Below are 18,960 nucleotides of genomic sequence, written 5' to 3' on the forward strand. Positions count from 1 at the left end.
TCTGGAAGCCAGAAGTCCAAAATCCATTTCACTGGGTAAAATCAGAGCCTCAGGGAGGTGGTGCTTCTTCCAGTAGCTATAATCTGTGTCTCAGCCTTTCCAGCTTTCAGAGCTGCATTCCTTGGTTCATGGTTCCTTCCTTCCTCTGCAAAGCCAGCAGCTTGGCATCTTGATTCAGTGTCCTCCTTGGCTTCCTCTGTGTCACATCTTTCTCTGCTTTCCTCTTACAAGAACACAATCACACTTGTGATTACGTTTAGGGCCCATCCAGATAATTCAGGATACTCTTCCCATCTCAATATCTTTAACTTAATTCAACCTGCAGAGTCCCTTTTGCTATACAAGAAAACATTCATGGATTCCAAGGATTAGGACCTGGATTTCTTTGGAAGACATCCTAAGAAGTAGGAAAGGGTGATGAATCTGACACCTTCCATAGTAAAATTAATCTACGGGCTCACCAATGTGACCCTAAGTCAGAAAGCCAGCAGGGCCTCTTTCCCAGAGCATCTCCAAAGGTTACTCCAGCAGTGGGTAAGACTTATGAAGACCCAGCACAGCCAGTTGGCAAACAGACACATTCCTCAGACCACAACAATGAGCAGGTGGTATCCTGAAGGTCTGTGCAGTGGGACCTCTCACTCCCATATTTTGAGAGTTTGTGCTCTTCCTGGAAAGCCTAAACCTGACTGTAAAGCCTCCTTCTAAACCTAGTGACAATCTCTGGACCTTCCTGCTTCTGACCCTACCCTGGAAAGAGTAGAAAATACCAAGCATGGTACTATAACATGCTAGACCTTCTGCTTCTGTGCCTGGTTTTGAGCCATGTCTCAGGAACAATGAAGGATAGATGTGGGGGTGATGAGAGGTTCCAGGAACCTGAAGCGGATGGACATGGTCTTAGTGCTGGAGCCATAAAGATGACCTTCTGGAGCATGTTTGGAGGGTCCTATGTTTCCCTGGGTAACTTCAGACCCTGTCTGGACTGGAAAGGGCCTGAGTCTGAGATGATGGATGGAGCCTACGGTACATATGGAACCACTTGTCTGAGCCAGTGCCATTTCCAGTGGGCTCTGGAGGTCTTAGCCACAAGACCTCCAGAGCCCACTCCCAGAATCAGACCAGACACACACGATAAGCAAGAGACACACACCCTTAAGTCAGCCTCGGGGCTAAGATGTCTTCTTGCATAGCAGATCTCATTTCTGTGGGCTCTCTACATTTGAGATCTGTACCCTCTGCATTCACCCTGCCCAATATCGTGTCCCCTCCAGTGCTCAGGGAGTCTGAGAACTACCAGAGTGTGGTTGGTGATGGTGTTCCTCCTCTCTACAAAGAGAGATGACCTTGCCCCCAGGGAGTTGTGGTCTCCTCCTCACTCCTAAAGGCATTTTTTTTTTTTTTAACTCCCTTTATCCTTCCCAGTTGAATCCTCTCACTCTTGAACTTCTAATATTCTGGGTCCTGGGGTTGTATTTAAATCAAGACTTCTGACTGGCTTATTGGGTCCAGCATTTTAATTGCCTTCCTTTCCTATTATTTGATGGCTTCTTTTTATTTAATGACTTCCAAGGGCTCCCGAGGCACCCAGATTATGTAAGTGCCGGGGCCGGGATAAATGATGCCAGCAGCTTTACAGCCCAGAAGGAAAGCATCTAAAGTGAATTTAATTTCATTCTCCTTTTATTCTAACACCCAAAGACTAGAGGAAAATGATGTGAAAGTTTTCTGTTTTTCTTTTTCTGCAACAAGGGGAGAATTTGCAAAAGGAAAGGCTTTTTTTCTAATATCAGTTTATTTATTTTTTTATAAACGGCACTCAGAGCACGGAGTGAGTCTGCATAGCCATTTCTTTGTTGTTCTCAATTTGAACATTCCGACGTGATTGCTTTTAAATGTGTCTCCAGGGCTTCAGCTATTTTTAATTAGTGAGGCTTCCTTTTCTTTTGTCTTTTTTTTCTTTCTTTTCTTTATTGTTATCACTCTAGTTGATTTATTTTCCATGTTCATGCTCCACCAGTCCCTGCCTCCTCACCTAACTCATCTGTCTCCCGGTCGTATCCACCCATGATTTTATAGAGGCTGGTAAAACTCTGCATTACATGCGTCTCTAAAGATAAGGTCCCCGGTATTTCCTCAGTGCCTCTCATCACCTCTCATCCTCGTGCTTAGGAACAGAATTGAAAGTTTATGAAGATGTATCTTTCCCGCAGTGAGGAAGAACCCAATATGCTGCGTTACAAAAAAGAATCATAAAGTTAGAGGTGGAAGACTCAACATTTCAGCCTCTTTTGCAATTTTAAGGGGAGGGAACTGTTAGCCTCAGGCTGGCTAAAGTCACAGGCACACTTAAAATCTGAGCTGGCCTCTAGGGGGTGCCTGCTGGGAGAGGCCAGCGCTACTGTCACCCAGCCACCCAGGGCTCCCAGCCCACCGCTGACTGGCAGGGGCAGGGCAACAGCTGCAGGCTCCTATTCTGCAGCTTGGGTCATCCCCTGGGCTCCTACCTCTCCTTCTAGGAGAATTTAGTGACTTCTCTGGAAAATCTCTGCCAGGGAGTTTCTCTGTGGTATTCTGGAGCAGAAAAACAGCAGTCTTGAAAGTGAAAAAAATCTGTTCTGGCCTGACCTTTAACACTGATCAGGTGTATAAATTTGGATGAGTCATTTCAGTCTCCAAATTTCAGTTTTCTCTTTGTAAAGTGGAAATAAAATCTACCTGGCCTAACATAAGGAATGGTCAATGACTTGTCATAGCTATGTAATGGGACAGCTGGTAGCTACACTTGTGGTGAACATAGCATGATGTATAAACTTGTCAAATAACTAAGTTGTATACCTGAAACTAATATAACATTGTGTGTCAACAACTATACTAAACAAACAAACAAAAAAACCTACCTGGCCTATAGTGTAAGATGGTGATAAATTCCCTCTCCTGAAATTCTTTATTCTTGTTTCCAAGATGCCCATCTTTTCTGGTTTCCTCACCTCTGTGGCCATTCCTTTCAACCTCCTCTCCAAAGTCTTTTTCTTTGATCACCTCCTACTATGGGCTCCCCTCAGAAGGCTGGCTAGTCTGGCCCTACTTCTCTGCTGACCCTGCACATTTTTCCAGGAAAGTTTTACTCCTTGGTGTCAATTATCATCCATGAGTCATGATTCTCAAATCTTATCTCCAACTCAGAGCTCACTCCTGAGCCGAATGTCTGTCTTCTTATTTGCAGTTTCCCCTTAGGTGATCCTCAGCCCCTTCCTTAATTCAACATGCCCGTCATAACCTACCATGCTTCCCATAAGCTTCTCTTCCTCTGTTGTTTGTTTTGGTGAATGGCACCTTCTGTTACTCTATTGCTTCCATCAAAAAAGTAGTAATCATGTGAGCTTCCTCCTAAATCCCCAGCCATACTGTGTAGGCCACAATATTCTCTTATTTCTTTCTCCTGAATGTCTTTCCATTTCATACTATTTTATCCACCTTCATTGTCTAGCCAAGGCTCTGATTGTTACCTAGACTATTTCCACAACCTCTAACTTGTCTTCTCTTCTTTCAGTTTATCCCTTATCAATTCATCTTCTACATCACCACTGCACATAACTACCCCAAATAAAATTCTGATCCTACTCTCAGAATGCTTAAAAGTCCCTCATCATCTAAAAAAACAAAACAAAACAAAAAACCAAAAGGGTGAAACTCTTACAACGTTTTCATGCCAACTCTCCAAGCTCCTTTATCTCCCCTTCTCCACATACACACACACACACACACACACACACCCCACTCCACACTATTCTACTCTTTGGTACTACCCAGATTCTCATTAAAGGTCTCATATCTGCTTATAGCAGACCCCTTTTGGATTCCCTTTGCAGTCTTTAAGCCCTTTTCTTTGACATTTTTATCCATAGTGGAGGGCCTTGGAAACCATGTTTGTGACCACTTGATCTTCCCACTCTGGTCATGTTGGTAGGGCTAGCATTGATTCTGACCCCAAGCTTGGCCAGGTTTTTATTCTCCACTGAGATTTTGGAATTTAGATTAAGGGCTATAAGTCAGAGATCTACAGTTCAGCAGGTTCATCTGCTCTTGTTCAACTCCATCATGTGCTTAGCAGTCACCTGCCTTGGTATCACAGGATGCCCATGGGTTTCTGATCAGACATTTCCATTCTTGTTTAAGCAAGATGAAATGAGTTTCTTTTACTTGCAACCAAATGAATCTAAGTCACTCATAATGTGTTGAACATCTGCTTGTCATCTGACTGAATCATCCTCCAACTCTTTATCTTACGAATTTTTACTCATCCTCAGGACCTAGATCCTTTGCAAAGTCTTCAATACTCCCCCTCCTATAGACAAATTTATGTATTCCAGCCTTTGAACTGTTCCTGTATTTGCTATCACATTTAGTCATAGCTATGTTTTTAAGACAGTTTTGACCATAAGGATCACGAGCTCTTAATGGTAGGAAGTATGTCATATTCATATGTATATCACTGATATTAGAGGAGAGCCTCCCGCATGGAAGAAAAACATTTATCTTTAATCAGTGAATTGATATTTATGAAAGGTGCTCTGTAAATTCTTAAGGTCTATGGAACTATTAGGAAATTTCAAAAGACAGCTATTTTCTTCATGTATAAAACAAAGATCTTCCTTCTAATATAACCACTCGATAATCCCATAGGTCATCCCCTCAGTCCAAAAATTCTGATTAATGCTTTGTACTGAATTTTATGTTATCATGGATATTATCAAGCGATCAATTTTCCATAAAAATTAAGACAAACACAAGAGGAAGGAAAGGGGCTGAAATAGCTACCAACTTAGAGAAATAAAAGGCAACATGCTAAATAGATCAGCCTTCCAAAGAGCTCTCTGTCTTTTATTTGAAGTAACCTTAAGTTTGAATTGTCAAAAAACATATTGACAGCCTATTTCAACATTTTATTTTCATTTTAGAGTTGCAGAGTATGGCAAAAAAGCCTTTGTTTTCAGCCCTAAAAATGTTTCTCAGTTTCTGAAAGAAATTGAAAATTTCTCATGTATCCTTTCAAAACAGAACTGAAGTATTCTCCAAACATCTCAGAGAAAGACTTGTTTTCTGGCTTCAACTGCCCCCCAAAAATATGAAAAAGCCTCAGCTTGAACTGTTCTTTGAGGTTCAAGGAAAGTTCTAGATCAGACTAACACATCTTAGAACTGATTCATCATTCTTGAAACACATTCTGCATTTTCCAGCCTCTGTGTTTTTGCTGTCTAACCCCTCAACTTAGAATAACATTCCCATGCCTCTGCTCTTCATCATCTATGACAAGCTCAACTCCTGTAATTAATTCTATAGTTAACTTATATCAGGCTGATACCTACAAGTATTTTTGGAAAGATGGACCAGTGAACACTGATAAAGAAAAAAAAAATCAGGAGAACTAAGCTTTAATCCTTAATGTAACATTGGATATGATACTTTTCCTCCCTAAACCTCACTTTCGTCATTTATTTTAAGAAGAAATTGATATATTTGTCCTTGTAGTTAAAATCATTCTTTCCTAGACCGTTAGAATAATTTCTTACTCTCAGAGAAAATAAAATAGACCACACTCAAGTTTGTGCAAAGATGCAGAGATGGGTAAAAGAATTTGAGTACATGTCGCATGCAAAAAGAAAAAAAAAGTAGAAGGAAGAATGAGGTGGCTCGGAGAAGAGAGTATATGGGGATAGTGAGGGGGACCAAAGCATGTGTTTCCCAGGAAAAATTTTGGGGGCTTTCTTTGAGGCAGTGATTACACTTGCTCTGTCTAGACCCAAAGTTCCTTGGGAGGCAATAAGTCCTTTGTCACTAGAGGAACTTAAACAGAGTATGGATGATTTGTGAATAGGGATATAGTAGAGCAAGTTCAAATATTGAATGGTGGGCTAGCACACAGCCTCTAGGTCAGGTTCAAGTTCTGAATGGTGGATAAGCTCATACCTAGAGAATCCTAGGATTCTCTCACTTAGGTCCCAAGCACACGTAGCTCTGGGGAAGCTCTCAGGCCAGCATCAGAAGGGCATTGGTGAACCACTGGGAGGCTGTCAGGATTGTTACAGCCTTGAAATACACCAGATGTAAGTTTACAAGACTCTTAAAGAGGGATAGCAGGTAAAACAGCCTTGAGCTGTAATGGCCATGGCCTTGACTCAGTGAGCAACTGATTTTCTTTGTGACTGGATACACCCAGACAGTTAAAGCCTGTGCTATTTAATCCCCTAGGCCAGTCTCTTTTGATTCAGCTCCTTCCAGGTAGAATATTACACAGTGTATATCAGCTTTTGAAAACTAGTGTCTGATTTGTTCCGTTGTCTGTCTCCCTAGGTCTACCTAATGGGGACTTACACTAATAGGAATCAAGGGAGTTTAAAACACCTGCTGAGATGCAAAGTGTTCTCTTTATAGACAATTTCGAAAGAAGCAATTTCAGTGAGGCCAAATCTTGATGGGATGAATAAGAACAGAAGTAGATGGACTTCATTATATATATAAATTTTTAAATGTAGCAAATTATAATATAAAGTTGCCTGGAAACATGGAATTCTTAAAGCTAAATGAATAGGGCTTAGGAGACCAGCAGAATTATTTTGCTTTTAACATTTTTCCTTAGTAAAGAGAGATCATACAGTCTCACAGAGCTGAGAGAGATCTAAAGACATCAACACCTTCCCTCCCCTGCACAAATTTGAAAAAAAAAAAAAAACCTTAGTGTTTCTTAATAGGGAAATACATAAATAATTCTTTTTTTTTTTACATAAATAATTCTGATATATTTGTCCAATGAAATACTATGCAGAGATTAAAATGACTGAAAAATATAAATGGTAAGATTTCAAAAATATGTAAGCTGTTATTCAAAAATATTTTTAAAGCACAAAGCAATACAACGTATTATTTATGATTGTCTACATACATAGTAAAAATGTAAAACCATGAGCAAGAAGAGTAAACACTGAATTGATGAAGGTGTTTACCTCTAAAAGGAGAGAGAGGAAAGAGAGTGTAACTGGGAAAGAAATAAAAAAAGAACTTCAACTTTATTTGTGACTTTATTTGGTAAAAACTTTGGAGCAAAATTAAAAAACTAAATATCATCTTCATCATAGTGACCAGCCGAATACATCCAAGCCTCTTTTTTCCTTACTGATTCTCCAGATTTAGTGTGCATCAGAATTGCCTGGAGGACTTGTTAAAACACAATTTTTTGCACTCACCCCCAAAATTTCTGACTCAGTATATCTGGGACTGAGCTCAAGAGTTTGCATTCTTGACAAGTAGCCTAATATCTGACAAGTAATTCTAATATTATTGGTCCAGGCCACACTCTGAGAACCAACATCTTATCACAGTTACTAGTAAATATTCATTCAGACTTTAAACTGCTTAAGGATGGAGAGTTTAGCTTAATCTTTTTAGCTTCCACCTAGGAAACAGACTATCAATAAATATTTTTAAATTGTAAGAATTCATCATTTAAAAAACTATACACACACACGTATGCACACGTACACACACATTCTGCAATGTGATAGCCAATCAACAGCATGCAAAATAAATAATACATTAGTGGTAATAACTTGGCAATTTTAGAAAAGCGAATAAAATGTTACCTAGGATGGTAGACCATCCTCAGGGAAGGCCTCAAGATATGGTCAACAGGGTTCTCATTCTTAGCAAGACGTATTTCTCAAGTCAGAGGACTTGAGGAAGCCCAAAGTCAAAGGAGTGAACAACAACAACAAAAAAAGACACTAGATTGGAAAACTGTAGTGATTTTGTCACATAATATCCACTCATTCACCTCCTACTTACAGTCCATGAGAAGATCCAGAGTCTCTCTCCAGAAAGACAGTGAATGAGAAGCCTCACAAAGAGCTCTGTGAAGTTCATGAAGGCTCTTCTCTGTAGGCCAGGAATGACACTGAGAACTCTTGCCATAAAAAAGGACCCTCTGAATCCAGTGGATAGGGTGAGATCCTGGGATGTCAGGGGCCAAGTGGTGAGGCTTAATCACTGGAGATAAGGTGGATGTGCTTACCATAACAAGCAGCAGAGTGAAAGCAGAAATTGAGAAGGTTTGTTCTACAGAGGTCTTTAGCATTGTTTAATTGATCAGAGTGTCCCTAAAACTGAAATGGATGGTCAGCTTTACTTGATTCTTCAGAGAAGCTAGGCTGAATTTTAAGCTCTTTCATGTAAGTCATCTGTGGCTCTGGGCAAGTTACTCAAATATCTTGATTAGGTTTTATATTTGTAAAAAAGCAGAGGTATAAATTTTGCCCTAATGCCTAGTTTATGAATTGTAAAATGTGTGAATATTTAGTGAGATAACATTTGTAGAACACTTGAATAAATTGGAAAGTAGTAAACAAATGTAGGCAACTCTCATCTTTATTATCAATAGTATTTATAAAGAAGCTTGTTACGCCTATGACTTATGGGGGTTTCAAGAAGACACAGTCTAGTAGAGTTTAACCTTTTTCCTCTCAGGACATGAATGCATAAATATCTACAGGTTTATAAACAAAGACATAACCACGGAATCATACAAGTGAGCATGTGTGCACACACACATATACTGCTAACAATATAAGATAGCCCTAATGTATGTATAAGAAAGCTTTTGGTTAAAGGAATACCAAACTCTTTTTTAAAAATTAAGCGAATTTATTAGATCATATGTATGAAAAGTAAAGATGTTGTTTTTGTTATTGTTTAGGATAAGCTTACTGCTGTACTTTGACAAAACCACCAATGACCCAGTGTCCTTACATCACTCCACTGTGCCTTCTGCAGCTCAGACCTTCAGACTGCACTGCCAGCCTTCTTTACCCACAATCAGCAGGAAAGAGATGTCCTGGTAGTGCCCAAAAGTGTCTTAAGATTTACTGTGATTGGCCATGTGCCCAGCCATGAACCAGTGCCTAGACCAAGGGATGGTATATACCAAATGACTTAATCCACTCTGGTATCAATCTGGACTGGAAGTGGAATTGATCTTGTCCAACAATATGGCTGAGAATGCACAGGGGACAGTTCACCAGAACAATTCAGGATGCTACTGTCAGGGACGGAACAGGTATCTGGGAAGGACTGGGATGAGAAGGAGAAGAAGGGTAGCAGCAACAAGATCAGAAATCTGCCTCCTGCAATGACAAACAGGTGATCCATAAATATGTATTTTGAAAAATCATGTGAGAGGAAATGCATGAGAGCTAGGAAGCTACAGAAGACACTGTGAAGGTTACAGACCTTGAGTGGTATTATGAATGCATCATGCTATTCCATGTGTAATAACAAGCAAAAATGATGATGAAGAAGATGTTGGGGAGAAGTCTGGTAAAATCATTGCCTTCTGTCCTTGTTTTGGGGAGTGAGTGGGAAAATATTGATGGAAAACAAGGAAGAAACCTATATTCTAGTTAAACTTGTAAATCTCGACTTTCTTTATGTGTATTTTGTAGTCAATGAATTTTTGCCAGAGATAGCAATTCCAGGGTAGTTTAATGCATTCCTTCCTAAATTGTGCCATCTGACCTTAATGTAGCATTGGAACTGAAAGTGTACTTTTAATATTTTTTATACAAGAAATATATAATTAACCAGCAATTAACTGAGAATGCATTAACTTTCTTAACTATTTGAACTCTACTTTAAAAGCCTAAATTTCCTGGAAATGTTGCTTATTTTAATAAAACTATTTCATATCTGGATAACAATTTCACCATCTTAATGGACTCTATTCCAGAGACATGTGAAACATAAGAAGGGGAGTACTTACATGACCTAGAATATTTATCTGAGACCTTGAGAGCTGTATCAGCTTCAATGGCATAAAAGCCTACTTAGCAAAAGTTGACCTCATTTGTATATTTCAATGAAATTCTCAGGTCTGCAAATCCCACCCTTAAGACCACTTTTCACAGGATATACATAGATGAACGAGGAGGAGGGGGGTTAGATATGGCCACTTCCCAGTCATAAGTAAGGCAGATTCCATGGCCTGTAGAATAAAAACTGAGACTCATCTATTTTTAATTGCTTCAGGTGAAAAATGCCCAAGCCTGGGTTGTACTGAACTCTGTATATGTGGAAATGAGTAGGAAAGAAGTGCTCAGAGCTGAGGTTATGAATTTCTAGTTTGTTTGTTCATCTATTCACTTAGCAAAACTATAATGATGATATTAAATGTGTGAAAATAAAGATTACAAACAGTTCCTTGGAAATAGTACCCCTAATCAGGTCACAAAACCAAACCTCAACCCCAGAGCCTAAATCCATTTCTCCTCTGACAATAACTGAGAAGCAATACCCATGTGTGTTATATACAGAAGAGCTAAATTAAGATGGTCTGGAGCTGATCTGTTCTTAATTTGCCCAGCAAGTCACAATTTCCCTGTAATTCGTTTCTTTTCCCTAAGATACAGTGGAGAGAGCACTGGATTGGAAATCAGCCAACCTGGTTCCAACTCCACCACACACCTGCTGGTGACATCTTTGGGCAAGTTGCTTAAACTCTGATTCTCTGCCTTTTTATACATAAAAAAAGTATTAACACTTTCAAAGCTAACTGAGATCATGTTAGAAAAGTGTGCCTTGTATCATTAAACCTATCGTTTATTTATTCCATCCAGAATAAAAGCATTTCGACTTTCCAACCATAATTTAAAAATGAATTAGAAGAATAACTTAGAGATAGAAAAGAGAGGGAGTTGCTGACACCTCCCTTTTCCCTAGTACTCTATGCAAACCTCCATTATAGCATTTGGTCATTTTTAATAAATATGTCTTACCTACTAGACTCAGTTCCCTGAAACCAGGGGCCTTATCATACAAATTCTCTCCTAGTCTCCAGCAAGTCCTTGACACTGAGGCTTATTCTAGGTCATGAAAAGCTGCACTTCTGGGATGAAAGCACTCATTTTCACTCCTAAGGAATTTGGGGGTGGTCCATGAGGTATTTCCTGCCTAGTCTTGCAAGTGTGGCTCCTGACTTCTCTGAAGACTGTCTCTCAAGGAAGAATTCCATCCCCTTGGTGGAAGAGTCCCTCCATTAGCTGGGACAACCTCGGCATCTCCATTCCAAAACAGAATCGATGTTTGCTTCTTGGATCCAATTAAGTGAAAGACTATCTTCTTTGAGTCTCCTTTCCTCTTAATCAATGCCTTTAACTGTTTCTTCCTATAATTGTCTTTCTATAATTATAGGAAGCCAATTTATATCAATCTATCTCTCAGATTCAGACCTGTTGTGTAGTGGAAGGTGAAGAAATTTCAGGGACAAAACTAGGATTCATATCAGAAACACATCAATTATCTAGAAGTGCAGATTTCTTAGGGGCAGCATAGTAGAAGAAAAGGTAAGGAGGGGGAATTTAGGCTTTGCCCCATCTCTGCCCCATCTCTGCAGCTTTGGTACTCACAAGGTATCTTGGACACAAAGCTTCACCTCTCCATAAGTCAGCCTTCAGTAAAACGAATAGTGAGGACTAGATGATCTTTGAGCCCTCTTTCATGTCTGATATTTGGAATTAAAGGTATATTTTATGTCATCATAAAACAGAATTGTTTGTATATTATGAATAGTTTGAGCCAAAGCCAAGAAAATTGGTCCTACATTAGGCTCAAAAATGAAGGCACATGATCTTGAAATAAACAAATGTGGAAAAAAGTGTTAGTGAATCTTTTTCTATGTAAATATAAGCCCCATGGTTGGTCGATGGTAAAGCAGCCCTACTGGGGAACTTTGTAAGATGGTTAAAGAAGACTAAACTGATTGAAGCTTCTAAAATGACTGAGTCTGCTAATCACATGCTGTCATGGTTCTTAAAATCAAAACCATATGCTGTATCTTTCTGGTGTCACACCAGCATCATATAGAATAACCACTAATGTCATTTTCCCCTGCCAACTAAAGCATTAAGAAGGAATGTTGTCACCTAGTAAATAGAGATTTGTGTCACTTAAGACTACTTATGGACCATTTATTGTTTAATGAACACTGAGAACCTACTATGCACAAAACACTACATGAGATACTAAGTGAACTATACCTAGGAATCAGACATACATCTACTCACTGGAAGTTTACACACAAATACTTACTGTCTTACATACATTCATACAGTTATAGTAAGTGGTAAGAAGTGATAAATAAGCACCATGGAAGAGAGGCAGGTTAAGTACTCAGAGAAGGGAGCAATCCCAATTGAAGGCATAAAGAAAGAATTTTATGAAGCAAGAACATAAAATAAGTCTCGAAGGCTGGGTTATAATTGAACCTGTGGAAATGAAAAGATACAGAAAAAGCAAAGAAAGAGGCACTAGGAAGCACAGCACATGTGAAAAGAAAATTAGTACCATTAACGTTCAATGCTTACCAGCTACTTACCGTGTACTACGAGCTTACAACACGTGGTCTATTGAACTCTGAGATTGATTCCTTAGTATGCCTATTTTTAGATGGGGAAACTAAGGTCCAGAAAAGAGGAATACCTCGTTCAAGCCCTCCCATAAAAAGAACTAGCAGGTAGTTGAGGATTGCTGAATTCTGTGGTTGTGGCAAGGAAGAAGGAAAATATAATCTAAATGGCTCATTGTGGCAAAATGATAAACAGGCTGGAATGCTAGGCTCTTTCGGAGAATCAAACTTAGGGAGAATGCAAATGAACTAAATAGGAAGTAAAAAAAAATAAAAACTTCCATATATTAAAAAAAGAGCTATGTTCCATATATTAATTAAAATGTGAAAACTCAATACCCCTCTGGCACCTTTGTCAGCATTAGCACGGAATGTCAGTCACATCCGGAAGGGATATGACTCTCCTTCTCAGTACAACCCTCTACTTATGAAGGTGGGAAAAGTGAGGCTGAAAGATAATTAACCTTGATCAAATGCTTCATTCAATTTAGGCTTTAAATAAAGAATAAATGTATAGGTGGGCTCATCACTACATAATTCTTGCCAATTATTTTCATACTGCTATTGGGAATTGACAACTAAAGATGATACTAAAAAGTTAAGATCCCCAGGCACTCATACAATCCATACACTGCACAGAAAACAATTAAGTTATGTTCTCTTCTGTGCTTTAATCATAATAATGTGATTCTATTACTTCACCGAGTTGATTGGTAACCAGATGTACACAAGACATTTAACACAGACAGATCCCCTAAGTGGACACGCATTAATTCCCTCCTAAATGTCTTGTAAATAAAAGATGCACCAAAACCTCAAAGGGTCTTCTGTTTTTACAGAGATTAGTAAAGCGGCTGGGATTTTCTCTTTTGATCAGCTGTTCAGGAATTAATTATACTAAGCCACATTCATATTAAAATGTATGTTATCTAACACAAATATTTTCTACAAAATATGAAGTCCTTCTTAGATGTTTGTGTGCTGCCATCAGTAAGCTCACACTATGGGGATCTATATACTGAGTTTATGTATTTATATTGGGTTTATTGTTCTAGCAGCTATTCAGAAATACAGTTCATAGTTAAAACAGACATCCCTGATGGGAAACCTATTTAGGGTCTCTGTGAGTTAAATTAGCAATGTTTTAATCTCTGCCTTGAGTGGTACCGTTCAGTATGTTATTATAATGCTAATAATAATAGCTAGCATGTATTGAATGTTTTATTATAGTCTGCATTTTTATTTGATGCTTTCTCTGATCAAATCAAAAGAAGGCTTGAATCTCTTCTTAAGTTATCCTGCAATTATGACATTGTGCTCCAATATTTTCAACAGTATAGCATTCACTGAATGAATCAATACACATATTTTTTGCAACCCATACTTCTCTTACCTGGAAACTTACAACAAAAGTATTATTTTCCCCTGAGAAAAAAATTTAAGAGCTCCCTTTTAAACATGGGCAGCCTTTTAGCTTTGTTCAGTTACAGAGAGGATTGTCAAAGAAGATATAAAGCCAATGGTGTTTATGCAAATAGATGTCCACAAACAAGTAATCGATTTTAAAGTCTCAGAACTTTATTTTAGCTTTTTAAGCCAGCTTCTTTCCTTCAGCTTCTAAGTGATTTTTCCCTTTCATTTTTCATATATTTTACATAAGAGCCTGGTGGATAGTTGGACACTTCAGACTGCTTACCCATAAATACTCATTTCAATATCCAATTTTAAGTGTATTTAATTTGTAATTGACATTTGTGGCAGCCTTTCCTAATAATTACCACTGAGTTAAAGTTAGAAGTCATAGAGTTATTTGAAATTATTTCAGTTTGAAATGACTCAAACTATCAGAGTTTCCATTCAGGACAGAACCTTTTTTACCACAGGGAATTTTATATAGTATATCTGTGAGATTTGGAGTGCATATCTCAAATAACTTGACTAAAATCACAACTGAAGTTAATCCCATATTATTATTATTATTATTATTATTATTATTAAAGATTTTACTTATTTATTCATGAGAGGCAGAAAGAGAGAGACAGAGAGAGAGAGAGAGCCAGAGACACAGGCAGAGGGAGAAGCAGGCTCCACGTAGGGAGCCCGATGTGGGATTTGATCCTGGGACTCCAGGATCATGCCCTGGGCCAAGGCAGACACCAAACCACTGAGCCACTCAGGGATCCCCCTAATTCCATATTATTAAACAGAAAGATACACAATGAGAAATCAAAGCCTTGTTTTTCATAATTTCACCATAATTTTATTTTGTATTTACAGTCTTCAATTTCTAATGCAAGGGTCTTGCTGAGGATTGGGGGATTAGGGAAGTGGGATGAGGTTTGGAGGAAAGGAATCAGAGGTCTTATATGGACAACAATAATTAATAAAGCTAACAGGATGTGAAAGTCTTCCAGAAGAAATTCTTGCAGCCAGCTTTGCGTTCTCGGGGTGCCATGGCGGGGTTTGAGTTAGCAGATCTCTGCAGTTCCAGCCTCATTTCATCCTGCTCAGCAGCCTGGGACAAATCTTCAGGTTCCAGGGCATCATTCTCTGTCTGGTTGGGTTCAGACAGCAGCTCTGCCAAGAAGTACTTGGCCAGTTCCTGAACAGGGTAGAAAAGAAAGAGAGAGAAGGGATAAGGTTGCTGATGATGATGGAGAAAAAGAAATGGAAAAGCCTAATTTGGAAAGCAGATTCAGCTACATTCAAAGCCTAATTTTCATAGCTGTGCACTCTTGTCATGCCTAAAATCAACTACAGATATAAAAATAAGGGTAGTTGCTATAATCACCAAGTTACACGGAGAGGCTTGAAAAACTCAAATGTTCCTGCAAGTTTTCCGCCTCTATAGACTTACACACACACACATACACGCAGAAATAGTAGACTATTAATACAGTTTTGCAAAGATGAAAGTGTCAACAGTTTAATTCGATTTCAATCTCCGGCTCATGAGCCACAGACTGGAATTGGTCTTACCGTTTTTGCTAAGTTAACTGTGGGGAACAAGACCTTTCGCAATCTTAAATATACTGTGTTCTGTCTGTAGAGTGCCCTTTAGCAGCATGGGAGGGAGGTACTGCTCAGGAAGGGTAGCCTTGAGAGGTCCGCGCTTTCAGCACCTGGGCCAGCACCGCCGCGTTCAGCACTAGGGGGATGGATGCCTCACCCCTACGCGCTCAAGCTACCCGGGGCTCGGAGTTTTCCTGAATGCCAAAGAACTTACCTGCACTGTGACCGACTGCGCTGATCAGAAAAGAAAAAAAAAGGAGGTAAGAGGAGATTCTGGACTTTGAAAGTTTTCCTGAGAGCTTTGGGAGACGAGGGACCCAGAGAAGCACCGAAACTCTTCAGGAGCACCTCCTAAATCCACCCAAGGGGGTAGGGTGAAGGCTAAGGGAAGATCGGGGGGTTCGGGGGAGGGAAAAGAAGTCGTCGAGGGAATCTCCTTACCTGCTTCCCCGCGGCGGCAGCCAGGGACTTCTGCAGAAACTGGCGGAGTCGGGGGTCCGAGGGCGCGCAGGTGACACCGCCCAGAGCCAGGACGATGGACAGCGCGGCCAGCGCGCACTGGAGGCGGCAGGACAGCATCTCGGCGGCGCGGGGAAGCCGAGCGGGAGGACGGCTGGTCAACCTCTAGGGGAGGCTCCGCAGGCAGCAGCGGCAGCTCTGAACCTCGCGCCTCCTAAAGCGGCTTGTGTGCTCCCCACCGGCTCCCCGCTTTTTAAACTCTCTCTCTGACGTCAGACTAGGAGGCGCCCCCAGATCTCAGCAGCGCTTTTACGCACCATTACCCTCGTGAAATCAATCACAGAAGTAAGAGGAGACTACACAATCCAAAGTGGCTTACTTAAAAAATAAAAAAATAAAAAATCATAATCCCGCACCCGCAGAGGCCCACACGATTTTACGCATACCACATTATCTATACAATCTTTTATATTCTAGTCACTGCTGCGCACACACACATTCCATGATTTCACTCATGCACATGTACGCTCACACACTAAATTACACACATACACAAACACTCAGCCCTGGAGGAGGCAAAGGCTCCATCACGCACCGCTGCAGACTGGTAAATGTACCCAGACCACTCTGTCTCTCATCATACTCAAGGATTTTAAGAGGGCCAGACAAATGCAAAAGTATTAGTATGTGAGAAGGGGTACTCAGAATCATTCTTCTAAAAGCAGATTTGAGAATGGAATGTGGATGTTAGGAGTGAATCATTTCTTTCTCCATTATCTCTGTAAAAAAAGTCTCATAGATTAGGATGTGATGGATTCTAAAAGAACTTCACTTATCCCTATACTAGAGGAGCAAGTACTTAGCAGCTGCAAGATTTCTGATCTACTTGCCTTCCTACTGTGACAAAATATACCAAGTATTTAAAAAGCAAGACTGACCTCATCTTGGTGCCTAGAAACTTGGAGCTGGAAAGTGATCTCAGAAACCATCTAGGAAACGTCAGAGTTTGAGTTGCTGAGTCTAATATTGGGTAGTGAAGTGCTCTGGCCCATATATTGCACAGCTGAAGCAAGGGCAAGACCTCCACATTTCAACACCAGGGTTCTTTTCACTCAGCTTTAAGTTATCTATCAGATCCAGGGGTTCAGTAGGAGCAGTTTTAGGTCAGGGAGCCCCAGTCTGGACATGCAAAAGTCCAAGAACTCCCTGAACATATGTGACCACTATTCTGTGTCTATGTGGGAAAAGAATCAACAGATTCTTGACTAGATCCAGCACTTCTCTGCTCCCCACACACATAAAAAAGGAAGGTTAAGAAATGATGTCCTACAATTCTGATTGTACTCTGGTTAGATGTTTGGTGTCCAGATCAGTTTCAACAGCTTTTTTGGCTTTTTTTTTTTTTATCTTCCTAAAATAATTTGCTATCAAGGAAGGATCAGCTAATGCCCTGGCATGGACTAGATGATCTCTGCAGACTCTTCCAGGGCTGATATTTCATGTTCTTCAAGCTCATAAAAAGCTAAAAATATATTCTGTGTCTCCAGAAACCAAGTGAAGCAGAGAACTTGGCCAATCCTGTCCCCAGCCATGCATCTTGAATATATTCTCAATACTTAGACCAAAACCACAATGTTGAGAGACAGGAGGGGATGGGAGGTGTCCTGAATGATTTGGGGAATTGTCACCATTCCCTTTTGTGACTGTACGCCGAAGCTATGAGATAATGCACAGCAAGAAGTGCTAAAGTTTCCAGGGCTTGGCAGGGCCAGGCAAGGCTAACCACTACTGGGGCATTAAAAAGTCACTCACATGTTGGAATAGTCCAAGAGAGCAATGGATCTGGAGCAGAGGAACTCAATCTAAGCACTGTATGTTTTTTTTCTCTATATGTCCTGGAATCTCCTCAGCCCCTGACAGGGGACTCAGAATCTAGTTATATCAGCCCAACTGTCCACAGGCACCCCTAAGTAATCTCACTTCTCCTCCAGCCAAGACTTGGTCCTTGACAGCCCCACTTAGTAGAGGAGAGTTTTCCTATAACAGCAGCCATCCCAGAAACAAATAGCAGCCCCACTCCCTTGCTCTGTGCTCTGGGATCTCTTCAACCTTCCCTCCCCAGACTCCTGCTCCTCTCCTCCTCTGTCCTTATCCTCTTCCTCTATCCTTCCTCCTCATTCATCTCTCTCCTTTTTCCTAACTTTTCTCTGAATTTCTCTCTCAGGATCTTTCTTATTTTATCTTTTTGTCTTCTCTCTACACACCCTCTCTCCCATCATTTTCTGACTTCAATCTGTGTTGGTCTAGCTCTTTCTCTCCTCTGCACTTCCCCTCCCACCCAGCCTAGCATCAGCTAGGCTATCCTAGCCTAGGCCTCTAGCCTCTCCCTCCCTCAGCTCCCTCCTTAAGCTGCTTCTCAGGAAAAATACTCAAGATTTCTAGCTATTTAAATACTTACTTGGGAATCATGAGGCCTGGGTTGTTTCCTTCACACTCCTGTTGAAGTGCTGGGGCTGTGGAGGAGTTGACTTCTGGGAGTTGTTTTTATTTGTTTTTGTTTTATAATCCTTTCATTGTTAGGCATCTAAAGACCCCTGGAAGTGACAAGCCAGGACAAAAGGGGACAGGAAATCTTCCTTAAACCACCCCCCCCTGGCAAAACTTTGCATAAAGGTTGATTAGGCCCAAAGGTACTTCAAATTTCCCCAACCTAAGCCCTCTGCAGCCAACCCCTATGGCTTCTCTTTCAAGTTACAGAAGCTGGGAGGGGAAGAGGTTTGTGGTTGTACTGGGGAGCTATTTCAGACCTCTGTCACCAAGAATCACCTCCCTCCATCCTTATGCAGACCTCTGTGGCTCACAAAGTACTTCCTCATCTGCACCGTGGGGCAGTGCAGCCTGGGCTAGCCCAGTCTCCCAAAGAGGAAAATTGAGGTCTTGAGAGCGTAAGTGCCTTGCACAAAGGCACAAGCCAGGCAGGGGTAAGGTCAGAGGGAGGGTGTTACTCCATGTTAGAACCTTTCCCCCTCCCCATTATT

General features: G+C 40.5%; 1 protein-coding gene across 1 annotated transcript; it reads right to left on the bottom strand.

Moving 5' to 3' along the window:
* Positions 1 to 14,687: 14,687 nt before the first annotated feature.
* SST (somatostatin) lies at positions 14,688 to 16,117 on the bottom strand. The gene is given in 2 exon segments (NM_001003307.1): positions 14,688 to 15,053; positions 15,905 to 16,117. Coding segments are annotated over 2 exon segments (351 nt in total). The 5' UTR covers positions 16,043 to 16,117; the 3' UTR covers positions 14,688 to 14,840.
* Positions 16,118 to 18,960: the final 2,843 nt, after the last annotated feature.

Source organism: Canis lupus, chromosome 34 (assembly GCF_011100685.1).
Source record: "Canis lupus familiaris isolate Mischka breed German Shepherd chromosome 34, alternate assembly UU_Cfam_GSD_1.0, whole genome shotgun sequence".
In the NCBI taxonomy this organism is placed as follows: Eukaryota; Metazoa; Chordata; class Mammalia; order Carnivora; family Canidae; genus Canis; species Canis lupus.